This window comes from Acipenser ruthenus, chromosome 1 (assembly GCF_902713425.1).
Source record: "Acipenser ruthenus chromosome 1, fAciRut3.2 maternal haplotype, whole genome shotgun sequence".
Classification (NCBI taxonomy): domain Eukaryota; kingdom Metazoa; phylum Chordata; class Actinopteri; order Acipenseriformes; family Acipenseridae; genus Acipenser; species Acipenser ruthenus.
Window position 1 is genome coordinate 51,539,697 of NC_081189.1, and position 20,695 is coordinate 51,560,391.

A 20,695-nucleotide genomic window follows, 5' to 3' on the forward strand; every position below is an offset into this window, starting at 1 on the left:
ATTTGTTAAAAAAGTTTGAAATATCCAATAAATTTCGTTCCACTTCATGATTGTGTCCCACTTGTTGTTGATTCTTCACAAAAAATTACAGTTTCATATCTTTATGTTTGAAGCCTGAAATGTGGCAAAAGGTCGCAAAGTTCAAGGGGGCCGAATACTTTCGCAAGGCACTGTATCTGGGGCAGCAGTGTGGAGTAGTGGTTAGGGCTCTGGACTCTTGACCGGAGGGTTGTGGGTTCAGTCCCAGGTGGGGACACTGCTGCTGTACCCTTGAGCAAGGTACTTTACCTAGATTGCTCCAGTAAAAGCCCAACTGTATAAATGGGTAATTGTATGTAAAAATAATGTGTAAAAAATAATGTAATTGTATGTAAAAATAATGTGATATCTAGTAACAATTGTAAGTCACCCTGGATAAGGGCATCTGCTAAGAAATAAATAATAATCTGGATAATCAATATAACACTTGGTAATTCTTATTTGATATTATTCTGATACTGTTGATGTACTTTTTTATCATACTGATAGCTCTAATTTTGAATTTACAGTTGTGGCGGTGGATGTATGTTACTGACACACTTCTTACTAAGATGAAAAAGAAACCACTTTTATTTAAAAAATATAGGTCTTCGTTTTAAATCCATGTCCCAGACAGTGAATCATAACATCAGCATGGGCTCAGGTGAAGTACCACTGTTATACTCTCGTTATCCTCCTCCACATGGGTTACAAATGGTGACTGATACTTTCTGAAATCACTCTGGTTGTCTGCAGCAGGTCAGAGGTTAGGATACTGATGTGGGCACTCAAGTTTTTTCTTATCAGATTTGATATACCAAAAATGATGGGGCAATCAGAGACACTGAAGTGCTCCTTAGAACTGACAGCTTCCACTAGACAGCTGAGGCTGGGAAGTGAATAACAGTCTATACCATTTCTCAGTCAGGAATTGGTCATAGTTCAGTTACTAGCATGCTACAGTACAAATGGCATTGCTTTATACAACTTTTAAATATGTATGTGCTGACTATATCAGTTCTTGGATCATTCACAAACAAGCATTACAAAATGGCTTGGATAAATTGATCGCTGTGATTGCCTTAACAAGATCACATTACTGTGCAGCAGGGATTGTCTTATGCATGGCTCGGGGCGAATCACCTCTGAAGGTCAAAATGCGTTGGCTTAAAAAAAAAAATCTTGCCGCCATATTGATAAATAAGCATTTGGGGGCCAAACAGATATTCAACATTTTATATATATATATATATATATATATATATATATATATATATATATATATATATATATATATATATTATAGTAAAACACTAACAGAAATTAAATAGAATTGTAAAAAAAAAAGATCATCAAGTACCATTTACGGTGATAGTTCCTGTAAAGCCCCGGGGTTAAGTACCAAACTGCAGGATCTGAAATCGGGATGGAGAGCGGTTGGTTGGATCTTAACAACAAAGTGATGGTGTATGACAAAAAAAAATAAATAAGTAATAATAATGTAGGTTGATATTTTCAGGGTTATGGTATACAAAGTTAAATACATTACAGTAATTACAGAAATCAGTGTGTATTATAATGCAGGGAGCAGTTTTGTTAATGTTGACTGATATGACTGATGGGGGGGGGGGGGGGTTTAGGTCGGCCAGGGTGTCCTCAGCTCACTGCGTACAAGCGACCCCTGTGGTCTGGCCGGACGCCTGCTGCGTTGTTCTCCGACGCTGTAGCTCTGAGGTGGCTGCATGGTGGGCCTGCAGTGTGTAAAAGAAGCGGTCGGCTGACAGCATACACTTCGGAGGACAGCGTGTGTTCGTCTTTGTCGCTCCTGAGTCAGCGCGGGGGTGGTAGCGGTGAGCTGAGCCTAAAAATAATTGGCTATTCCAAATTGGGGAGAAAATAATAAAAACAATTGGCAACTATTAAATTGGACTGGACTGCAGGCACAGACATTGTTGAATCCTTTCATCCGAACCTGATTATTATTATTTATTTCCTAGCAGACACCCTTATCCAGGGTGACTTACAATTGTTACAAGATATCACATTATTTTTACATACAATTACATTATTTTTTAAACATTATTTTTTACATACAATTACCCATTTATACAGTTGGGCTTTTACTGGAGCAATCTAGGTAAAGTACCTTGCTCAAGGGTGCAGCAGCAGTATCCCCCACCTGGGATAGAACCCACGACCCTCTGGTCAAGAGCCCAGAGCCCTAACCACTACTTCACACTGCTGCCCTGAGCGGGAGAGACTATGAACAGATGAGTATCAAGTTACTTATATCTGCTTATTCGTATTTGTAATTACACTATTTAATGCGATTTATTGTTACAGGCTTACAGTAATGACTACTTACACATATTGTGCACTCAGCCGTGGTTTTCGTTAGTCCCGCAGTGATCTCATGCCCCGCTTGAAGCTGGTGGCTCCATCGCCCCTTCCCTAGGATCAAACAACCTTATGTCAACTACTTGTGTTCTTCTCTCTCAGGCTGCTAGCTTCATTTGAAGTTTAAAAATTAAGTTTAATTTTTTGTTAAGAAAATTATATTAAAATAGCAGTAATCGAGTTGTTACTGTAGTGTGTGAGAAAATTGTTTCTCTGTGTGTACTTTTCTGTTTTTTTCACAGAAATACGAACACAGCTGCTGGGCTTAGCAGTCCAGGATTTGACCGAGACGCATACTTCGGGCTAAACTGCTTGCAGTTTCTCCCACAGTGTCTCGCTGCCACATTAGTTCTGATTGCAGAATTAAGAACATAAGAACATAAGAAAGTTTACAAACGAGAGGAGGCCATTCGGCCCATCTTGCTCGTTTGGTTGTTAGTAGCTTATTGATCCCAGAATCTCATCAAGCAGCTTCTTGAAGGATCCCAGGGTGTCAGCTTCAACAACATTACTGGGGAGCTGGTTCCAGGCCCTCACAATTCTCTGTGTAAAAAAGTGCCTCCTATTTTCTGTTCTGAATGCCCCTTTATCTAATCTCCATTTGTAACCCCTGGTCCTTGTTTCTTTTTTCAGGTCAAAAAAGTCCCCTGGGTCGACATTGTCAATACCTTTTAGAATTTTAAATGCTTGAATCAGATCACCGCATAGTCTAAACCCGGGATAATTCTGGTTGCTCTTCTTTGCACTCTTTCTAGAGCAGCAATATCCTTTTTGTAACGAGGTGACCAGAACTGAACACAATATTCTAGATGACGTCTTACTAATGCATTGTAAAGTTTTAACATTACTTCCCTTGATTTAAATTCAACACTTTTCACAATATATCCGAGCATCTTGTTGGCCTTTTTTATAGCTTCCCCACATTGTCTAGATGAAGACATTTCTGAGTCAACATGAACTCCTAGGTCTTTTTCATAGATTCCTTCTTCAATTTCAGTATCTCCCATATGATATTTATAATGCACATTTTTATTGCCTGTGTGCAGTACCTTACACTTTTTTCTATTAAATGTCATTTGCCATGTGTCTGCCCCCATCATTTTGAATGACCTTTGCTGCTGCAACAGTGTTTGCCACTCCTCCTATTTTCGTGTCGTCTGCAAAGTTTGCTTACTATACCAGAATCTAAATCATTAATGTATATTAGGAATAGCAGAGGACCTAATACTGGTCCCTATGGTACACCACTGGTTACCTCGCTCCATTTTGAGGTTTCTCCTCTAATCAATACTTTCTGTTTTCTCCCTAATCCATGTGCATGCATTTCCTTGAATCCCTACTGTGTTCAGTTTGAGAATTAATCTTTTATGCAGGACTTTGTCAAAAGCTTTTTGGAAATCTAAATAAACCATGTCGTATGCTTTGCAATTATCCATTGTCGATGTTGCATCCTCAAAAAAGTCAAGTAGGTTAGTTAGACATGATCTCCCTTTCCTAAAACCATGCTGGCTGTCTCCCAGGATATTGTTACCATATAGGTAATTTTCCATTTTGGATCTTATTATAGTTTCCATAAGTTTACATATAATAGAAGTCAGGCTTATTGGTCTGTAGTTACCTGGTTCAGTTTTGTCTCCCTTTTTGTGGATCGGTATTACGTTTGCTATTTTCCAGTCTGTCGGTACAACCCCTGTGTCAAGAGACTGTTGCATGATCTTGGTTAGCGGCTTGTAAATAACTTCTTTCATTTCTTTGAGTACTATTGGGAGGATCTCATCCGGCCCAGGGGATTTGTTTATTTTAAGAGCTCCTAGTCCCTTTAACACTTCTGCCTCTGTTATGCTAAAGTTATTTAAAACTGGATAGGAACAGGTCGACATGTGGGGCATGTTGTCCTTGTCCTCCTTTGTAAAAACCTGTGAAAAGTAATCATTTAATATATTTGCTATTTTTTTTTCTTGATCTATGATTTTGCCATTTGTGTCTCTTAGACATTTAACCTCCTCTTTGAATGTTCTCTTGCTGTTATAATATTGGAAAAGCATTTTGGAATTGGTTTTAGCCCCCTTAGCAATATTGATTTCTATCTCTCTCTTGGCCTTTCTAACTTCCTTTTTGACTTGTGTTTGCAGTTCCAAGTAATCTTTCTGTGTGCTTTGTTTTTGGTCCCTTTTAAACGCTCTGTAAAGTCCCTTTTTTCGTTTAATATTTTTTTTAATTGATCTATTAAACCATTTTGGCCATTTTGTTTTAGATTTAGATTTGTCTACTTTTGGGATGTAATTGTTTTGTGCCTCTAGTACTACTTTTTTAAAAAACAGCCACCCTTTTTCTGTGGATGTTTTCTCTATTTTACTCCAATCTACTTCTGTTAGTCTCTGTTTCATACCTTCATAGTTTGCTTTTCTAAAATTGTAAACCTTAGCTTTAGTCATTACTTTTGGGGTTTTAAAAATATTTCAAATGAGACCATGTTGTGGTCTGAGTTTGCCAATGGCTCTCTGACCTCTGTTTTAGTTATTCTGTCTTCATTATTTGAAAAGACTAAATCAAGGCATGCCTCCCCTCTAGTCGGTGCCTTGACAAATTGCGTTAGGAAGCAGTCATTTGTCATTTCCACCATTTCAATTTCGTCCGTCGTGCCCCCGATTGGGTTTTCCCATTTTATACGGGGGAAGTTGAAATCCCCCATTAGTATGGCTTCTCCTTTTCTACACGCATTTCTAATGTCATTGTACAACAGATTATTTTGCTCAGCGTCTGAATTTGGCGGTCTATAGCATGCTCCTATTATTATGCCCTTTGAATTTGTGTCCATTAACCTTCAAGGTCGCTGCATCCATGATTGCAGCAGTCTTGAAGAAAACATGATGACGATGTCTGTGTCTGCAGTCTATTTATGCCCTCGGGGCGGGCAGGACTGCGTCACAGGCTATGACGTGCAGCTTTGATATATCTTATTCAGGTTATCAGGGTCTTTAGGATAAATATCCATTTGATAATTGTTACATTTCTGTTTCAGGGAACCAGGGTTATTATAATAACCTAGCGTTATTTTGAATGTATCTGTCTTTTTGATGCAACGACATATCGAATAAAAAGTTTTAACAAATCAATTTTACAGTACAGGTATTTTGGTAATTGGTGGAATGTAAATTGACAGTGAATACTATGTAGAATACATCTGTTGTCAAATGTGTCTGACCTGTTGGAGAAATTAAAATAACAGTGAAACAGTAAGCAAAAGATTATTTTTTACCAATATCATTTTTTAAAATATCAAATAACATTGTCTGTCAGTGACTGTCACATGACTGCATGATTCACAATACATTGAAGCCATGTGTATGCGTTTGACCCTTTAAGGTTTATTAACAGTGAAACAGCAAGAATAAATCATTACACACTATGAACAATGTCTGACCTTATTGTGTTAAGTATAAGCCTGGGGGAAGCATGTAAAAATGTTCTTCATTGTCCTTCACCTTGCTGTGCACTTGAAAATATAACGCAATATGTCCAAAATAAGAATCAGCATGGAACTATGCCATCTGACTGTTCCCTAAAGCCCTGTTAATAGTTAATGAATATACAGCAAAAGCATTTTGAACAGCAGAATCAATGCTGCTGATAAATTAGGCTGTAGATTTAAAAAGACTTTGTCAGTTATTTAAAAATTGCTGCATGAATAAAGTAAAACTAATTTACTCAAAATATGTATTTTACCAGTTTAGACCACACTAAGTGGCTTGAATCATTTTCCCCCAATTCCCTCTAAGATTGGATTTGTATTTTAAAATAAAAGTAGAAAGTACATGATAAAGAAATAAGTGTAATTCTAGGTGGTTAAGTAATTTTTTTGTATCTTAATGGTATCATAACATTTTATATTTCAGGATGCTCCTCCTCCAGGGTCCTATGATATCCAAAAAGCCTTTGAGAAAACACATGGGAAAAGTTTCTATGTCCCACCCCGCACAGAAGGTGCCAAAAGGAGACAAGGTTCTTTTCTCAGTGCTGCTCCCAGACATTCGGTTTTGGTCAGATTTGATCTAGACATTCCAGGTACAAATCAGTTATTCATTTTGCAACAGCATATATTTACAAGATTTTCAATATATAGGATTGTCTTCAGTTTTTGAATTTCTGCATAAGATATTTGATTTCCTTCTTATACATTTTATTTTTATTATGGAATATAATAATGTGTACAATAGGTAGAGATGACTTGGTTTGTATCATTTGTATAACACACACTTATATTATACTGTAGAATGTTTTTGTAGCTGCTACAGCAAAGAATGCATCAGTTTATATGTACTACTATAGAGACTGTCTTGATGGACACATTGGTCAGTGCAGCCGCTGTGTTGAGGGACAAGCAAGTTGCACGGGCACCTACTCTCAAGCCCTTGCAAACTCACTGAGATCAAACGCTTTCCCATGATTGTTTCTAAATAGTTGTACACAACTATTACACAGTTCCCTTTCAAGTCGAAAATAACCATAAAGGTATGGATATTGCCGTCAGGCAGTAGCGATTGGCTGAGCTTTATAGCAAAGCTGCCGATAGGCCTCTGCGCGAGCTGCCACGTAAGCCCGCCCCCCTGGGAGCTTACTACACGCAGCGCGCAGAGACTCTCTTCCTCTTTTGTCTTCAGCATTGGTAGCGGTAGGTCATTAGAGCTTGTCGACTGACTGTACTCATTAAGCTTAGGCTTGAGAAGCTGGTTTTTGCCCCTTCTCCGAGTTTATTTCAGTTGTACTCATTTTTATTTGTATTTTCGGTTTATATAATTGTGTATATAATTTATATTACATTATATATTCCTTCACGCTTTGCTTCGGCATCGCGTTTTTGTTTATTCTTGTGGTCTTCGTCTTTCCTTATTACTATAATTATTTAATAATTGTTATTGTGTGTTTTGGGGTTTTTGTAATATATTATATATTTGTTTAGGACGCGCGTTGCGTTGGCCTTTGGCCACGCGCGCATTGCAGCCTCGGTCTTGCCTCTGCTCTGCAGTCTCTATATATTAATCCACTGCGGTGTGTTCCGTCGCTACCGCGTGGTAGCTGAACGGCCTGCCCTTACAGTCACTAAGCACTATATAGTGTTGCTGCAGCGTCACAAAAAAAAAAAAAAAAAAAAATCCCTTTTTTCACCATTACGAAGACGACCACCAAACACATATTCCCTTAAGCACCTAGGTAAGTATTAATCAGCATCAGACACTGTACCAGCACTAGCGTCTCTGCTCTGCGGGTCAGCTGACGCTTAGGCATCTCGTGCTAGCGTCTCAACACTTGGTACTCGCACTCCGCGTGGTGTCAGCGCCTCGGCGCTTGGTGCAGCGCTTTGGCACTTGGTGCAGCGCTTCCGCGCTTGGGACTCGGTGCTCGACGCTTCGGTGCTCGACGCTTCGGCGCTCGGTGCTCGATGCGCGCACCTTGGTGCTCGACGCTCGGCGCGTCGTTGCCCGACGCTTCGGCGCTAGACGCACGCACCTCCGACGCTCGACGCGTCGGTGCTCGACGCACGCACCTTAGGTGCTTAGCGCTCGACGCTTGGTGCTCGGCGCTCGACGCTTCGACGCTCGGTGCTCGATGCTTCGACACTCGACGCTCGACGCTTGGTGCTCGGTGCTCGGTGCTCGACGCACTTTCGGCGTTCGTTGAGCCACGCTCGACGGAGATGTCGGGCTTTCATCGCTGCGTGACCTGTCAGGCAAAGCTGCCTGCCAGTGATCCGCACGATGATTGTGTGACATGTCTGGGGCCAGAGCACACCGCATCCGCGTTGGCGGATAGGGCTTTTTGTCATCTCTGTTCTGGCTTCCAGGCACGCACTCTCCGCCAAAGGGTGAAGAAAGCAGTTGGTGGGCACTCTCCTTCCTCGGGATCATCCCACACCATTTCTGCCCCGCCGTCGTCTACGGCGACGCCGCCAGGGCGGCTACAGCTCTCCAGGAGCCCGTCCTCCCAGCTAACAGCTGGTCAGAGGTCCCCCACCAGACGCGCTCGGGAACGCAGCCCCTCCCCTCGTAGGGTACGCCCCCGTCGGGAGTCTAGGTCGCACTCCAGATCGCCTCGACGGAGAGGACGCTCTCGCTCCCCTCGTCGGGACAGGCGATACATAGACAGGTCGGGGGTGGCGGAGCTAACCTCCAAAATGTCTCAGTTTATGGAGGTTATGATGGGGCAGCAGTCCATCCTCATGTCCCTAGCAAATGTGGTGCCCCCAGTCCTAGATCAACCGACTGAGCACATTGCTAGCCAGCCAGTGGCCCCTCCACAACCTGCACCGGTCATCGCCCTTCCAGTGCAAACTCAAAGGGAGTGGGATATCGATGCAGTTTCCAGAGACGCATCTGACATCCTAGAAGGGGAGAGTATAGAGGCTGAGGTAGCCTCCCAGCACTCTGAGCAGGACATTGAGCTCCAGGTGCTGGATACCGATGACCCGACATGGTCTGTGGTGGAGAGAGCAACCCGCCACTTGGGCATTGAGTGGCCTATGGCGGAACTACCACGGCGATCCTTGTTTGAGTCGCCTTCAGCCCAGCCCCATCAGTCCAGGATGCTTCCGGCATTCCCAGACTTTATTAAGGAGGTGCAGTCCACCTGGGGGGCTCCGGCCTCTGCCCCTGCGACTTCTCGCAAGGCCTCGGCCTTTAACATGCACCTGCCTGAGTGCCCTTCTGCGGCCCTCAGAAGCGAGTTGGGGACGGTCAGTCAGCTGCTGGTGAAGCTGGCCCAGCTCAACGCGCGGGCTCAGGGCAGGAGCATCGCGTCTCTGGTGGTGGCCAGAAGGCAGCTCTGGCTCTCGCAAGCGAGAGTGCAGGAACCTGACAAGGCCCTGTTGCTGGATGCCCCAATTACATCGGGACACACATTTGGTCCGGCGGTGGAAGAGATGATGCAACGCTCCGTCAAGGCGTGGGAGGCGTTGCAGCAAATGGCAAAAATGTGGCCAAATGAGCCGTTCCAGCCGAAGCGGCCTCAGGAACATCAATGGCGCAGGACACCGCCACAGCAGCAGGCGCAACCACGGGGTAGTAAGACCTCCCCTTCAGGTCCATCAGCACGCGGCCAACCCGCGTTTGTAAGACCGCAGCGCGGAGGGTGGCGCCCTAGAGAAGGTGGCAGGCCACGCCCTCGTGGTTCTGGCCAGGCCCCTCGCGAACGAGCGCAGCCAAAACAGCCCTGAAAACTTCAGGCAGCTGTTAACCCACCCCTACACTGTTCCACAGCTCCAGTTCTGGCAATAATGCACCAACGACATCTGGGTGTGCAAAACTATATTCACCGGGTACACCCTTCAGTTCCAGTTAAAACCTCCCCCCTTCCGGGGAGTGGTGGTAACTGCAGTGAAGGACTCGGTTCAGTCCTCCGCTCTGAATGTGGAAATACAGGCATTGCTCAGGAAGCGTGCCATTCAACAAGTAGACCCTGCTCTGATCGACCATGGGTTCTATTCCAAATACTTCCTGGTGCCCAAAAAGGACGACGGGCTCCGCCCTATTTTAGATCTGCGAGTACTGAACAAATACCTGCGGGTGTTATCGTTCAGGATGCTTACGCACAGGCACATCATCCAGTCAGTCCGACACGGCGACTGGTTCACCACCGTGGACCTGACAGATGCGTACTTTCACGTTCCCATCTGCCCGGGTCACAGGAAGTATCTGCATTTCGCATTCCAGAGCAGGGTATAGGAGTTTTGTGTCCTTCCATTCGGCCTGTCACTAGCTCCTCGAACCTTTTCAAAATGTATGGATGCCACTCTAGCTCCCTTGCGGGCTCAAGGCGTCCGACTGCTGAACTATGTGGACGACTGGCTCGTCTGCACGCAGTCGAAGGAGCAGTTGGCACAGCACACAGTGATGGTTACAGACCATCTTCAGCGGCTAGGTCTGAAGGTCAATTCAGAAAAGAGCCGCCTTGTGCCGAGCCAACAGACCGAATTCTTGGGTCTGCATCTGGACTCAGTGTCCATGGAAGCGACCCTGTTGACACAAAGAGTTGCCTCGATGGAGCGGTGTCTCTCCCTATTCAGGTTGAGAGAAACAGTCGGCATGGAGCTGTGTCAGCGCATGCTGGGTTTGATGGCTGCCGCCTTGCAAGCCCTTCTCTTGGGCTTATTACACCAGAGACCTCTGCAGGCCTGGTTCAATGCCTTCGCGTTGCATCCGCGGAGAGACAAACACCGCAGGTTGACGGTATCCCGAACCTGCTGGGAAGCGCTGCGCTGGTGGAAAGTTCCGTCAAACATCCGCCAGGGCGTACGCTTGGGTCCCATCTTCCGAAGGGAGGTTATCATGACCGACGCTTCCAACCAAGGTTGGGGAGTAGTCTGGAACGGCTCAGGGACCCACTGAGTGTGGTCAGGACCCTGGAGGTCAGCCCACATCAATGCTCTGGAACTCAGGGCGGTGGACCTCGCCCTTCGGCACTTCTTGCCAGTGCTTCTAGGCAAGCACGTGTTAGTGCGGTCAGACAACACCACGGTTGTGGCGTATCGTATATCAACCGCCAGGGCGGCCTACGGTCCCCTCACCTTCACCGGATGGTAACACGGATGTTGCTATGGGCACAACCGCGTTTGACCTCTCTGCGTGCGGTTCACCTACCGGGCAGAGTCAATTATGCAGCGGATCTCCTATCCAGAGGGAGAATGGCGTCTCCACCCTCAGGTGGTAGAGCGCATTTGGGAATGGTTTGGCATAGCGCAAGTAGATCTCTTTGCTTCGCGAGAGACCACGCACTGCCCCCTATGGTTCTCGGTGAGGGACCTCGACAGCCCCCTAGGAGTCGATGCACTGGCTCACGAATGGCCGCCAGGGCTCCTGTATGCGTTTCCGCCGATTCTGATGCTCCCCGCCTTCTTAGAGAAGGTCAGGGTAGAGCAAGTGACAGTGATCCTGATTGCTCCTCGGTGGCCTTGGAGGATATGGTTCCCGAGCCTGGTGCAGTTGCTGCACGGTCACCCAAGGGAGCTTCCCCTGCGAGCGGACCTATTGTCCCAGGCCCAAGGAGGGCTTTGGCACCCGAACTCCAAGCTCATGCAGCTATGGGCTTGGCCCCTGAACGGGAACGCCTGTCAGCCTTAGGGCTCTCGACGGCGGTGATTTCGACCATTCAGAGTGCTAGAGCACCCTCTACTAGGTCGCAGTACACGTACAAGTGGCAGTTGTTTCAAGATTGGTGTCTGGCAGAGGGCCATGACCCAATAAAAAAAAAAAAATAGCAAATATATTAAATGATTACTTTTCACAGGTTTTTACAAAAGAGGACACGGACAACATCCCCGACATGTCGACCTGTTCCTATCCAATTTTAAATAACTTTAGCATAACAGAGGCAGAAGTGTTAAAGGGACTAGGAGCTCTTAAAATAAATAAATCCCCTGGGCCAGATGAGATCCTCCCAATAGTACTCAAAGAAATGAAAGAAGTTATTTACCAACCGCTAACCAAGATCATGCAACAGTCTCTTGACACGGGTTGTACCGACAGACTGGAAAATTGCAAACTTAATACCGATCCACAAAAAGGGAGACAAAACCGAACCAGGTAACTACAGACCAATAAGCCTGACTTCCATTATATGTAAACTTATGGAAACTATAATAAGACCCAAAATGGAAAATTACCTATATGGTAACAATATCCTGGGAGACAGCCAGCATGGTTTTAGGAAAGGGAGATCATGTCTAACCAACCTACTTGACTTTTTTGAGGATGCAACATTGAAAATGGATAACTGCAAAGCATACGACATGGTTTATTTAGATTTCCAGAAAGCTTCTGACAAAGTCCCGCATAAAAGATTAATTCTCAAACTGAACGCAGTAGGGATTCAAGGAAATGCATGCACATGGATTAGGGAGTGGTTAACAGGTAGAAAACAGAAAGTACTGATTAGAGGAGAAACCTCAAAATGGAGTGAGGTAACCAGTGGTGTACCACGGGGATCAGTATTAGGTCCTCTGCTATTCCTAATCTACATTAATAATTTAGATTCTGGTATAGTAAGCAAACTCGTTAAATTTGCAGACGACACAAAAATAGGAGGAGTGGCAAACACTGTTGAAGCAGCAAAGGTCATTCAAAATGATCTAGACAGCATTCAGAATTGGGCAGACACATGGCAAATGAAATTTAATAGAGAAAAGTGTAAAGTATTGCATGCAGGCAATAAAAATGTGCATTATAAATATCATATGGGAGATAGTAATATTGAAGAAGGGAACTATGAAAAAGACCTAGGAGTTTATGTTGACTCAGAAATGTCTTCATCTAGACAATGTGGGGAAGCTATAAAAAAGACTAACAAGATGCCTGGATATATTGTGAGAAGTGTTGAATTTAAATCAAGGGAAGTAATGTTAAAACTCTACAATGCATTAGTAAGACCTCACCTAGAATATTGTGTTCAGTTCTGGTCACCCCGTTACAAAAAGGATATTGCTGCTCTAGAAATAGTGCAAAGAAGAGCAACCAGAATTATCCCGGGTTTAAAAGGCATGTCGTATGCAGACAGGCTAAAAGAATTGAATCTATTCAGTCTTGAACAAAGAAGACTACGCAGCGATCTGATTCAAACATTCCAAATCCTAAAAGGTATAGACAGTGTCAACCCAGGGGACTTCTTTGACCTGAAAAAAGAAACAAGGACCAGGGGTCACAAATGGAGATTAGATAAAGGGGCATTCAGAACAGAAAATAGGAGGCACTTTTTTACACAGAGAATTGTGAGGGTCTGGAACCAACTCCCCAGTAATGTTGTTGAAGCTGACACCCTGGGATCCTTCAAGAAGCTGCTTGATGAGATTCTGGGATCAATAAGCTACTAACAACCAAACGAGCAAGATGGGCTGAATGGCCTCCTCTCGTTTGTAAACTTTCTTATGTTCTTATGTTCTTATGATAGCATGTCCTTAGTGGGGACGACCCTTCCACTGGGGCCAACAAAGGTTTCCTTTCCACTGAGTAGAGGGTCTTCACATAGTTAGTGGAAAGCCAGTTACTAGCCTTCTTTATTGTGTTAAATATTTTTTGTTCATTGTTTGTATATGCATTGCCGGTTCTTTTGTTTGTCTGCACACATATGCATTTTTAGTGGGGAGTCGGGGTTCCATCCTTTGGGGGGTTAGTGATCTCACTTTGTCCAACCTTGGTTAAGCTTTGCTTCCTTTACCTCCGCAGGAGGGTTCGCCACGAGTCATAGGGGACCACCGGCCAAACACAGCTTTTAGCATCTCATGCGCTATCACTCCCCTCGCAATCCAAGGATCTAAGCTTATTCTACCTAACCTTGCAGAAGGAGCTCTTCCTTCGTAGCACGAGGCAATCTTCTCGTTTCAGGTTCTCTGGGGGTGCGTCTGTGCCCCAGCTTTGGAAGTCTATAATTCACCTCATCGAGGGCAGCTCTCAACCAGCCAGTTTCACTTTCTTTCTTCCTTTCAGGTTCTCAAACCTCTATGTATGTGCAGGGGATCTCCCCTGTGTGTCGTTGCTAACTCTAACAGGTAGCCTGGCTCCCGCCCCGTGAATTAGGAATACCAACACACAACAATATCTCAAAGGCTAAACTAAAGGTAAAAATAAGAAAAGTACTGTCCAAACTTGTATTTTTCGAGTTCCATTACATATATGAGCTGCTGGTTATAGTTCAATGGAGCGTTTTGCTGTGTAATACAATAACACCACAGAATCAACACAGAATACTTCATATCTTATTCCTCAGTAATAGTTTCAAATATCAATGATCATAATCGCCGACAGTAACTTGTGAGCGCGTCTGTGACAGGATGGCGCAAAGAATGAGGCCCAGAGACTGCAGTTCAAACAAGAGACTTAAATAAAAGTCACAAAAATAAACAGGCATGAGGGCCAAACAAAAAGGTTCTTAAACACAAAGACAATAAACACAAAGCAAAACTTACAAAAAAATAATGCTTCCAGGCTTAGCTTTGCCTTCAATGGAAAAATGAATAAAAACAGCACACAAAGAAAAACACCCTTGCTTCCTCAGCTACCTCTCTCTACTGAGGCGCTGAGGCCTCCTTTTATGTCAGGTGGCTGGGTGTTAATTAATTGAACCCAAGCCCTTCCCCAAAGAGTCCCCTTATGTCCCTTGGGTGGGCTATTTCAGCAGGCGGTGGTGGGCGGGATTGATGTCGGATCCCCCAAGCTTTCTTCAATGGCGGGGCCCCCGGACCTTCCAAGCACACGAACGCTGGCAGGGAACCTGGACCCTTCAGCAGGAGCAGCGCTGGTGGCACCTCTCGTGGCGGAGGTGGGAACGGCGGCCCCTCAGGAACAACAGGCGGAGACGGCGGACCCTCGGGAACAGCAGGCGGAGACGGTGAACCCTCTGGAGCAGCAGACGGCGACGGCGGCCACTCCGGCAGTGGCAGTTCCAGCTCCTCCGGTGGCAACGGCTCCAGCCACTCCGGCATCGGCGGTGGTGGCTGTGGCCATTCTAGCGGCCTCTGAGGCTGGGCTGGCACCTCCTGCCATCGCAGCCGGGTGCGCCTCCACTGAGCTCCTCTCAGCAGCATGTGCAAGGGCTGCTGAGGGGCGTCAGCCTTCTCCCTTTCCGGTTCTCTGGTCCGTGGTTCCTCCACATCCAGTTCTCCGGTCCGTGGTTCCTCCACATCCGGTTCTCTGGTCCGTGGCTCCTCCCCTTCTGGCTCTCGGGTCCGTGGCTCCTGCCCTTCTGGCTCTCGGGTCCATGACTCCTCCCCTTCTGGCTCTCGGGTCCGTGGTTCCTCCACCCCCTCCGGCTCTCGGGACGGCAGCTCCACCCCCTCTGGCTCTTGGGACGGCAGCTCCACCCCCTCTGGCTCTCGGGACGGCAGCTCCACCCCCTCTGGCTCTTGAACGACTGGGGCCTCTCCCATGTCTACGGCCAGATACCCTAAAACCATCAGGGCGATTTTTTGGATGGATGCCGGGTGGTGTTGCCTTTCCCATTCATCCCACCTCCCCCCATCTTGGCACCACAGGGCGTTGATTGCTAGGGGGAGGTCATTGAAGAGATCCCCCTCTGGGTGTCCCAAATCTCCTGGGATGGTGGTGAACCCGGTGGCAGTGTAGGTAGAGGGGTGGACACTGTTACCTGGGGTGGCAGTTGCTCCTCTTCCTGGGCCTGGGCATAGAAGCATTCTGCCCAGTTGTGGCCGTATTCCTCGCAGCGCCCACACCAGTCCGCTGGTGGCACCTCTGGGCAGGATCTCCAGCAGTGGTCCTCCTTCCCACATCAGGAACACCAGGGGAAAAGGCTGGCTGGGTCCTCCAGCTGGGATGGCAGCAGCTTTTGTTGCTGCTGCCGCTGCCTGTTTTTTCTGCCCATTTTATTTATTTATTTTTTTTTAAACGCTCCCAAAAAAAAATTCAGTATTCACAAAAAAAAATCCTGCAGTACTGCTCTGAACCTCCTGGCGGCGCTATATCCCTCTTCTGACACCACATGTGACAGGATGGCGCAAGGAATGAGGCCCAGAGACAGACTGCAGTTCAAACTAAAGATTTTAATAAGTAAAAGACACAAAAATAAACAGGCACGAGGGCCAAACAAAAAGGTTCTTAAACACAAAGACAATAAACATAAAGCAAAACTTACAAAAAAATAAGGCTTCCAGGCTTAGCTTTGCCTTCACTGGAAAAATGAACAAAAACAGCACACAAAGAAAAACACCCTTGCTTCCTCAGCTACCTCTCTCTACTGAGGCGCTGAGGCCTCCTTTTATGTCAGGTGGCTGGGTGTTAATTAATTGATTGACTGATTGATCCCACCTGATGCAATAAACCTGGGCAGGGAGGAGAATTTAACCCCAATCCCTGCCAATATTTACAAGGGCAGAGCCCTGCTCTGCCACAGTGTCGAACTACAACTCCTGTACATAACACAATAAACCACCTTCTCTCACAGGAGGTGGGGCTAGATCTAGACGTTACACTTAGCTTACTTTTAGAGGTACACATCCCAAAACAATGGATCATTATGGTCACTATAGAATATTCTGTATATAATTAGACCTAAATGCCCAGAAATATTTGTACAATACAAAACCTAAAATCTAAAGCATAACAATAATACATGTACATCATTTTCTTCTTTTTAGATTTTTGCATGGTTTGTTTAGGTCTTGCAAACTAACAATTTTCTTTTTCTAACAAACAGAAAAGGTTCCACCGAGTCCTAAATGTCAGGAAATGAACAAGTTAGGAATGGTCTGTAATATAATATTTTCTATCTTAAATTAAGTTAGGAGAGCATTTTCTGTAATATCAACTCTCCTAAACATTCTAACTCTGAAGGTAGGATAAGAATGTCACTTAATATGTTTGTAATATGACCCCTGAAAAACAGTAAATGCTAAATTGTTGAATATTTCATTTTTCATGTCCACCTTTTAAAGACATTCTATTTTCACTATCAGTGAATTATCAAACAAAATAAAAACACAAATAAATGAAAATAAAATTAACAACAGACATGTGAAATGGACCCTTTTGTACTGGACAGAGCGATCTTTAGCAGAAATATTTCAGATCCTTTACGCATCTGGTGTCTTTTTTTGTTGAAGCAAACTAGACCAGCTGCCAGATTAATACATTCAGGAGTAGATGTATCGCAAACATACATTTTGTCATATGTACTAAGAGAAAATATGTTAATGAAAAGAGCCGCAATATACTAATTAAAAAATGTGTTGCCTTCTTAGCGAGATGTCTAACATTGCCAGAGTCGTGTGACATTATTAAAATAAATAGTGGGAGTTGAGTTGTGGTTTGCTGCAGCAGAGGGTACCCGAAGGATAACGTCTATACATGCAAGGGTGCAAGAATGAAAATAACATTGTTTTTGTTAAATGTAAACGTTGTCATCTGTACGTGCATTCTGTTCTGTATTCATTTTATCTATTTGAATACTGTTATATATTAAAAAAAAAAATGAAAGGCTGTTTAATCACATCAGATTCTATAGTGGGGCCCCCACCTTCACCCCCAAAAAACTTTTCACAATCACACAGTAGCCCCTCGCTAAACCAGACATGTTTGTCCTTATCAGTAGATGAGGATCTAGAGAGAGTTGTTGCAATTCATTTACAAAATTGTCTAACTCTTAATGGTATACTGTGACAGAAAGACAATGATTATTGGTGGTACATCTCCCTCTCGACCTGTGAGGGCGCTAAGTAACGGGACCAGAGTACCCTGGACTACTTGGCCTGACACTTTGTTCCGAGGGTTAAAAGGAAGGCGGTCATGTAGAAAAGAGACGGAGCTTCGGTACACTAACTCATTGACCCGGAGGGGAAATGATGTGGCAGCCGCAGATCATAAAAAGCAGCTGCAATCGTTTACCAAGGGGTCATGAGTGACGGTATAAATAGGGGTCAAAACAATGTTATCTGTTCCTTCGTTTTGGTTGTTTCATTGACCTGGAAGGACCCATACTGTTGGTGAAATAATCGTGAGTGTTTGTTTGTACTGTCTATTGTTGAGTGTATTCACTAGATGGCTAACACGTTCCGGAGCTGTCGCCAGAGGCCAGCACAAACCCGGAACAGCACTTCACTTGTACCACTGTAAAACTGTATTGCACCACAATCACTAATTCACGCACTAACCGGACTTGTGTATGTGTTTTGTGTTTAATGTGGGGATACAAGAACGGGACTATTATTTCTGGACCAGCTTGGGGGATTATAAATGTAAGTAATACACGCCGCTATATTACTTACCATCATTATTATTTCCTGTTTGTTTCACCGTGAGGCACTGGACAAAAACAACTAATAAAAACAAACCTTTTCACCTGGATTACAATTGTCTGTTTGTTTAATCACCTGCACCTGTACACTATTAACCACTTTGCCACATATATTCAAGAAGTTTCAGTCTGGTTTTCATGCTGCACATAGCACCGAGACTGCCCTTGTCAGAGTTGTGAATGATCTGCTTATAAGCTTGGGCTTTTCAGTTTTAATTCTTCCCAGATCTAAGTGCTGCCTTTGATACTGTAGACCATTCCATCCTACTGAATCGTCTTGAAAGCAAAGTAGGACTGTCTGACCTTGTCCTATCCTGGTTCAAATCTTATCTTTCTGATAGGTTTCAGTTTGTCTCTATTGGGGAGGTAAAATCGGCATTATCAGAAGTCTGTTGTGTTCCACAGGGCTCCAGTCTAGGTCCTTTGTTGTTTTGTTTTTTTAATGTTGAATTCAGATAATTCTAGTGGGCTCACAGAACCAACTAAAAGGAAATGTGGGATTACATGAGCTTGACCCTTGCAGTCTCTCATCAAAACTTAAACTAGAAATTAAGAGTTTATTTTTTCTTTCAAAAATAAACTGCAATATTAATTGTCGATTTGGCAAAAAAATGAAAAAAAGAATAGAAGCAAGCCTAGTTATAATGAAGGGCTATAGCGAGGGTGTGCTGTATATTCATGTTATATGACTCTTTCTTTGTTCTAAGGGCCGGCTCAATATGATCCTGTGGTGAAGTCAACTCCCAAGATGGCTTTAATGGTAACCAGAGATGAACGCTTCAAGGAACCTAAAGAGACTGTTCCAGGCCCTGGGTATTATGAGGTGAGTTATAATCCCAAAGCACCTGTTTCAGTTTATATTATTACTTGATTTTTTTTTTTAGCAGTAGCCACTTCAAGTGATCCCCCTCCCCCCACTGAAGAAAATGAAGTTTGCAGTAGTGAGCCTAATAAGCATCCTCTGTGATTGTTATATTATATCTCTGGCAATATTGGTTTGACTTACTTTAACATTGCAGGTATATCATCCACCCTTGGGGGAATGGCTCTGTGACCTTGCCCTTGACCTCAACCTTGTTTTGTTCGTGATAATTACATATCCAAAATGGTAGAAGATTAAGGTCCGACATTACAATTTTCCCTTTTCGGTCCGATCATCAAAAAAACAGGTCTCTAGTCGTTTTTTTCTCCGGAAAAAGCCATTCAATAGCTGAGTGAGACGGATAGGAGCCAAGAGAAGCCCCCCCAAAAAATGGGCCGTATCTGAGCAATACAGATAGCCTGGCACCACAGAGATAACACGGACATAAACAAACAAGATAGCTGCTTCTGCATCCAGCGCTCAAAGAATATCACATTTGCAGAGCTTTTTGAGGTGTTATAGTAATGAAATAATGTCTTGGATCACATTATTGAGGAGTTTGGTGATAAAACGAGTGATCAGGAGATGATTTATCGGTATGCACGACTATGAAGAGGTATGTGAAAAATACAGCGAACAAGGGGTGGGGCGGGGCTGGAGATGCAGTACTGAGTGTCCTGTTGATTTGCAGTGCCTAGAACTGACATGGTAGTCATTTTGACGGTTTTCACTTTTAAAATTTAAATTACTCTGTGTGTGTTAAAGATCCATAGTTGTCTGTTCTTGACTTTTCCTAAATACATGTATTAAATACCCTGACGGCGTTTGAAAGTCAGAATCACAAAAATAAAAAAGTTATGAGCACTTCTACCTAGAACCGCCAAAAGTAGTCATTTTGACGGCTTGTTACAATACATGCTTTTATTATTAATATAACCTACAATACGCTATTTTTTATATGTATACAAGCCAGTTTGTTATCTCTACCTCCGCTAAGCTTACAGCAGTATGTATTTGAATAGAATATTGCTCTTGACGTCTAGATATGTGCTATCCAAATCTCTATTGAAGTCATATCAATTCCTTGCCGTCTGGCTGTCTACGTGAGCATATATTGTCTGCTGTCTTATAATATTACTATTACAAGAATTTTTCGAGAAATCTTTATTTTTACGTTTTGATTTGAGAGCAACTGCAGATAGATTTGCCTTGGCATCAGAAATTTGGAACGACTTCATTGAAAACAGCATTGCCTGTTTCAAGCTAAACATAAAACATTACATGGACAAGCAGCTGTTTCTGACAAAAGCACGGTGTTGCTGGACAAACAAACCTGTCACGTTTGGGATCAAGTTTTGGCTGGCAGCGGACCATACCCCTACCCCTACCTGTGCAAAGATTATTTCACTGTAATTAGCAAAACAGTTGGAAAAAAAAAATAAACCAGCCTGGTTGCAACAGTAAACAAAGAAGATGAGCGTTTCCACCATCTGCGCAAAACTTAGTTCAGTACTCAGTGAAAGCAGTCACCGGTGTCCTGGTGCTGTATTTTACAATGTACTGGACATGGCAGCCACCAATTCCTTAGTTTAGTACAATGAATGCACCAGTGAAAATATCAGTAGGAGA

The 20,695-nt window shown here is 44.1% G+C and overlaps 1 protein-coding gene across 1 annotated transcript in view; it reads left to right on the forward strand.

The window, feature by feature from the left end:
- stpg2 (sperm-tail PG-rich repeat containing 2) overlaps positions 1 to 20,695 on the forward strand; it is a 288,221-nt gene that overhangs the window by 192,026 nt on the left and 75,500 nt on the right. Inside the window, exons 11-12 of the mRNA XM_034033821.2 lie at positions 6,312 to 6,480; positions 18,912 to 19,027. Coding sequence (XP_033889712.2) covers positions 6,312 to 6,480; positions 18,912 to 19,027 — 285 coding nt within the window. The remainder of the gene's footprint in view (positions 1 to 6,311; positions 6,481 to 18,911; positions 19,028 to 20,695) is intronic.